Genomic DNA, 6057 nt, shown 5'->3' with positions numbered 1-6057 from the left:
CCTTTTTCACAATAATCAGCAAAATTAAGAGAGTGTATTATACTCTCCATGACGTGGAAACTTTGTCAAATGAAAACATGACACGTGGCGGGGGGGGGGGGGTCCATCATAATAATTAAAAAATAAATTATACACCCCCCAACTGCAAAAGAAACCGCCGCCGCTCCCCCACCACTGGCTGCCGCACCACCACCCCCAACCGCTGTCCCCCCCACCCCACCAATAATCTATTCCCCTTTTCTTCTTTTATTTAGATCTATCAATGTCTTTACAAGACCCACCAACCTTCAATGAAAGGTGAGATAAAAAAAAAAAGTCATAGTAATGGTGAATCCCTATTTTTTCCAGTGAACAAGATGTTAATGCTACTTTTCAGATCTAAAAAGGACAAAAAAAATGGTGGTAAGAAATAAAATCCAATTCACAAATTAATTTTCTATAAATAATTAAAAGAAATGAAGTGCTATAATGAAGAAGAAGAAGAGAAAAAAAAAGGAAGGAGAAAATGGAGCTTCGCCGGAAATGAAGGGGTGGGAAAATAGTTGGATGGAAGAATTGAGGAGGAAGACCGGTCCAGTTGTCTTCCTCCCTTTTTTTTTAAGTTAATTTTTATAAACAAAATATAAAAAAACTAAAAAAAAAAAAAGAAGAAGAACTGAAGAAATGGAGCTTCGCCAGAAATGGAGGGGTGGGAAAATAGTTGGATGGAAGAATTGGGGAGGAAGACCGGTCCAGTTGTCTTCCTCCTTTTTTTTAAATTAATTTTTATAAACAAAATATAAAGAAACTAAAAAAATAAAAAAAAATAAAAAAAAAAGAACTGAAGAAGACAGAAGTGGAGAAGACGAAGAGGGAAGGAGAGGAGATGACTGACGCAAGGGGGAGGTGATGAAGAGTGGGGCCAATATTGTTTTCTTAAATTTAATTAAAGTCAAAGAGGTAAGTTTTTAATTAAAAAAAGAAAAAGAAAATTAACATTTCTGAGTGGGTCACGCACTCAAGAAAAGTGTGGTTCATTTTTTTTTTGCCACATCAGCAAAAAATATTTATGTGGTACAAATTCAGAGGGGTTTAGGTACCCAATAGGTACAACTTTGGGTTTAGGTAACCCAGAGGAAAATATGACAAAGTTTGGGAGCTGTCTATGACTTTTGCCTATAAATAAATATAACATAGGTAAATACACCTACAATATACTAATAAATACTATAATATATATATAATATAAAAAAAAAAAAAAGTTTTTGCCACTTTTGAACCCGTATCAAATCTAAATTGGGTTGGATTTGACCCATTTTGAAAGTCCCAATTGTCAACACAATTAATTTCCAAATTCTCGTCCCTCCCTACAACGCTAATCACCCAAAGTGTTCTTGCCAATCCACATATTTTGCTTGCTTCTAATAGTTTAATAGATAAACAGATAATTAATTGATTCTCTAACCGTGAATCCCTTACGATAACTTCAGTAATTTGCAGACATATATATATATCACAGGTTAGATCTCAAAAAATACATTCTACTTTCTTAGTTTAAATTTTTCTTTGTTGTTCCTCTGTCCAATCGATATTAAAGTTACTAACTTTGGGTTGATTATTTCTGATAACTGAATTGTTTATCCTATAATTAATTACCTAATAGGCGCTACGTTGATCTCGTTGGTTCTTTTTTTTTTTTTTCCCCCTTTTGGAAATGTCAAATTGATTTGTATTATTATGCTGCTGCCAATACATTGTTCAATTCAACAGAGATGTTGATTACATTTTGTTTATTCACAAATTATTATATCCATTTGTCCAACTGGCTTGTAGCGTTTGAACTGTTTGAATAAGTGTGAGGGAAGAATAAGTTGCCTTATCATGTATTGCTATATGCTAAATGCATCTTTTTTTTTTTTTTTTTTTTTTTTTACTGTGTGCCAAAGTTTGGTAATTTGCCATTAATTTTCTTTGTTCCATGTTGTTTGATTATATATTTGCTTTGAAACCTACAATTAGCTGGTTTAAAACTTGAATTCTGATCAAACTGAACGGAACAAGTATGTAGAATCTCCTGTAATTCTCCCATTTTCCATCTTTCTTTACACGGCCAAATGAAAAGAGAATTTTTTTTTGGTTTCATTCTATCTTTATTCTTGTTGTGCATTGCAGTAGAAACTGAACGGAACAAGTATGTAGATTTAGAGTTTCATGCCAGCACGCTAGCATATAAATGCGGTTACAGCTACTTAAGGTCATAGGTCGTGAGTCCAATTTGTTCCTTATTTTATCCCAGAAAAAAGGTCTTGACAGTCAGTTGGAGTTTTTTCTATCATGTAGCATCTTGTGTTTTCTTGTGGTTGTTGTGTCGGATAGCATTCTTCAGAAAAGCAAGACTGTTCTGTATGGATGTTGTCACGTTTTTAGGAGAAGTGTTATTTAGATTGGATGATTTCTTTCACTTCACTTTAAGCTACTGACTTTTTTCCTGTGAAATATGACATTTTGATAAACTATGCTTACTCTCAAGTCTTGTTTCTCTGGCCCTACCAGCCAGGTTGTGAGGCAAAAGATGACCGCTAATATCCAAAAATTCCGATCTCTTTCAACCACTGTGAATCATAGTTTCGAGTCAAGATGGATCTTGCATCACTATCGCCTCCTGCATCATGGTCCAGATACAATGGAGGAATTATTGGATAGACACGTCGTCAAAAAGGAGAAGAGCCTGGATGATGACAAGAACGAGCTCCTAAATAGACAGCGACTCACTGGCAGTCGACGCGAGGCTCTAAGTCTATACCGAGACGTCATCCGCGCTACCCGGTTCTTCATGTGGGCCAACTCTCAAGGCATAATTTGGCGGGATGTTCTCAGAGAAAATGTCCGAAAGGAATTCGAGGAGGCACGATTTGAGAGAGATCCAGAAGTCATCACCAGGTTGCTAATTGGGGGTCGGGATGCTCTACAAGCTGCTTTGGAAAAACTTGCGGACAAACAAAAGCAAGAAATCGAAAAGCAACATGGCAATTCAAATACTCCTTGATATTCTGGTTAGTTAGATTATTTTTTTTTTCCTTTAACACACCTATCAAATAACATGCTTTTTAGCACATTATCTATAAGATATATTACCACATACAGGATGACATTAACTTCAGCTTTCTTTAAAGTCAAGTATTATTACATTTATTTTTAAGATAAGTTTGTTATTGGAACTGATTGGGTGATTGTATAATCTGAAGCCGCGGTCAAGTTAGTCGTCAATTGGTCGACTCTTTGGTACGTAGTATTTAAGATCTTTAATTCAGATGGACTTTTGGTCGATGGGACTCCAATCAATAAAGTAAGGTTAAGTTTGCAGGAAAGTTACAATTAGCACAACTTCACCATGTTGGGATATAAATGCATAACCAAAAGCACTAATAATTTGTGTCCCTTACAAAAGACTGATGGATGAACACAGAAATCAATCAGAAGAAGTAGATAAAAGAGATGTGAAAGGGAAGTCTGATGGGCTTTGAAGTAGGGAGATGGTGAGTCTGTCTCTCTCTCTTTTCTTTTTGATAATCATGATATCCGGGCCAAATTGTGTGCACGTCGACTAATTTCACGGGGTACCTGCTACCTCCTGTCAGCATAGGTACCGGGTAACTCTGTCCACCAAGACTTGGATGGATCAAGACATCGCCTAGTGTTTTTTTTTTTGTCTCCGTTGGATTTGAAACTAAGACCTTGTGGTTCTCAATCACACATTGACCACTAGGCCACACCCTTAGGTGCATGACAGTCTCTTCTTTGCGCTCCAGTATCATGGTTTTGTCCGGACTCTGGATGATAGCAATTTGTAGCAATACATGATGGTTATGATTCACCATCTTATCATACTTCATATTATAAGTTTGGAAGTTGGAATTGTTGTCATTATTGTTAGACATGTTTATTTGATGAATGTATAACTTCTTTGCAATCAAACTTAATTATCTATCATGCATTATTAGTACTTTTCATTGCATAGTTAGCAGAGCCAAATTGTAAAATGTAGGTTGACATTCGAAAAAAAAAAAAAAAGCTTTATTTTTTGAGTAAATAGCTTTCCTCGTGTAGAATTGAAAGTAGCCAATCAGATGGAGAACTAGAATCATGTTTATGAGCTCGCGAAGTTTGGTTATTGGTCACAAATGAAAATTTAGCCCCCTCCTTGGTAAGGGCGGTGTGGGGGCAGTGGAAAATTTTACTGTTTGAAGCTTATGTACGTTAGTTAAACAATCGAGTCTCTTTCCGATCCACTCTTCTTTCTCCATTGTTAAATGATACTATTTAGCTATGTTGATTGTGCAGGTGTTATGAAATGTACAGTGATAGTTCAAGAACCTTAGCAAGTGAAGCTCTTCTGCATGGAGATTATGCAATACAAATGTAATCGTTGTAATCTTTTAAACTTTCTTCACTCTTTGAGCCTTCACTATACTCGTGCCAGGATGAGTAACTCTGAGAATTTTGAGATTTGTTTGGTTAGATGGGTTTAACCATGTCTGTTTAATGTTCAATAAGCTTAAGGACCATGTATAGCAGAGACCCTTAAACTATTCGAGACGTTAACGAAGAACTAACTAACGAGTAACGACGATATAAAGCTTTGCAATGTCTGTATATTTTGAAGTACAAGGAAAAATAGTAGAAGAAGAGTGGAACTAGCTAAGAAATAGATATCATTTGTGACGGTAGATGTAAGGGTTTCAGTGTCGACAAAGTAGATGTTCAAAGGCTATGTTGAGACGGAAAAATACAAGGGGCCTAAGTTACGACTTTTTGAATGGTTTAAGTGCACTCGCTATAATTTGCCCCAAGTATAAATCATTTACACATCTCTGTATATAACTAAGAATTAGTGAAATTAAAATGCCAACTCACATCACTGTATCTGATTACATGCTCATGTAATTGATGAGTTTTTTAGAAAAACGAATAAGTAATATTCCCTTTGTTTCAATTTATGTGAACCTATTTTTTTATTAGTCTATGCAAAAAAGAACGATCTCTTTCTATATTTAAAAACATTTTACCTTTATGCAATGATTTATAGTCATGCAAAATATATGTAACTCATTTAGGATCACAAGTTTAAAAGTCTTTTTTTCTTCTTAAACTCCGTGCGCAGTCAAATGGGTTCATATACATTGAAACGGATTGAGTAGTATCTAACAAAAAAGATATGCCTCGCGGCCTCAGTATCAACATCATAAAACAATAATGAAACTATGCCGCAATTTCAACACAACAACAACTAACAAGAATTACTTCTTAATTCTGACACTCCAACAACTTTTACCCTGCAACAACAATAATAAGTATCGCGTTTACAATAATACTATTTCTATTACTTTATAATCATTCTATTTGACTGACGAAGAACTATCAGAACTAGTCTTGCTTTATAATAGGAAAAAGAACCGGCAAAATATAATGAAAGCGAGAATAAAGCAAACAAAAAGAAAGAGAACTAGATTCAGTGTGCTCTATTTCGAAAGCCGGGGGGCCTTTTATACCTTTTGAAGAGTTAATTTTCAAACGGTCACTCAACTAATCGTTTGTATCTCAAAATGTCACTCAATTTGGTGTTCTGACACAAAAATCACTCAACTAACGATAATTATATTAAAAAGTCACTCAACCATTATCGTTTCACCTACAAAGTCCACCAACCGTTGTTATTTCACCTATAAAATCACTCAACCAATTCAAGTTGAGTGACTTTGTCGGTGAGATGACAATGGTTGAGTGACTATGTAGGTGAAATAATAACAGTTGAGTGACATTTGTGTTACAAAATAAAGTGGAGTGATTTTCTGAGATAAATAACTCATTAGTTAAGTAACTTTTGTGTTAAAAAATAAAGTTAGAGCGACTCTTTGATTAAAAAAAAAAAAAAATTAACTCCCTCATTGAATCAAAATACAAAACCCAGCCCCCAATCAGGTAATTTTCGAAAAATAATAAGGAGGACCAATTTGTCATTTGATATATACCGTTATTTTTAGTTCGGAAAAGGGCCAAAATTAGCCCTGAACTTTGAAA

At 35.0% G+C, this 6057-nt stretch overlaps 1 protein-coding gene across 5 annotated transcripts; it reads left to right on the top strand.

The window, feature by feature from the left end:
• The first annotated feature begins 1228 nt into the window (after positions 1 to 1228).
• On the top strand, positions 1229 to 4544 carry LOC132628153 (uncharacterized). 5 transcript variants are annotated; one of them, XR_009578040.1, is made up of 5 exons: positions 1229 to 1498; positions 2533 to 3032; positions 3225 to 3261; positions 3344 to 3515; positions 4321 to 4544. XR_009578040.1 is itself a non-coding variant. In XM_060343891.1 (3 exons), exon 2 carries the CDS (start codon positions 2552 to 2554, stop codon positions 3023 to 3025), a length of 474 nt encoding a protein of 157 aa, XP_060199874.1. In that variant the 5' UTR covers positions 1231 to 1498; positions 2537 to 2551; the 3' UTR covers positions 3026 to 3032; positions 4321 to 4544. The 5 variants fall into 5 exon arrangements, 2 of the variants coding, with proteins under 2 accessions (XP_060199874.1, XP_060199873.1); XR_009578038.1 differs by having other exon boundaries at positions 1230 to 1498; positions 3225 to 3515; XR_009578039.1 differs by having other exon boundaries at positions 1230 to 1498; positions 3225 to 3515; positions 3618 to 4352.
• Positions 4545 to 6057: the final 1513 nt, after the last annotated feature.

This window comes from Lycium barbarum, chromosome 2, assembly GCF_019175385.1.
Source record: "Lycium barbarum isolate Lr01 chromosome 2, ASM1917538v2, whole genome shotgun sequence".
NCBI classification, from domain to species: domain Eukaryota; kingdom Viridiplantae; phylum Streptophyta; class Magnoliopsida; order Solanales; family Solanaceae; genus Lycium; species Lycium barbarum.
The sequence above is the reverse complement of the archived record's forward strand: the minus strand, read 5'-3'. Positions and strand labels throughout refer to the sequence as shown.

Bases quoted from the DNA above. Each gene is read 5' to 3' on its own strand.
- LOC132628153 (XM_060343891.1), top strand. From the start codon at position 2,552: ATGACCGCTAATATCCAAAAATTCCGATCTCTTTCAACCACTGTGAAT.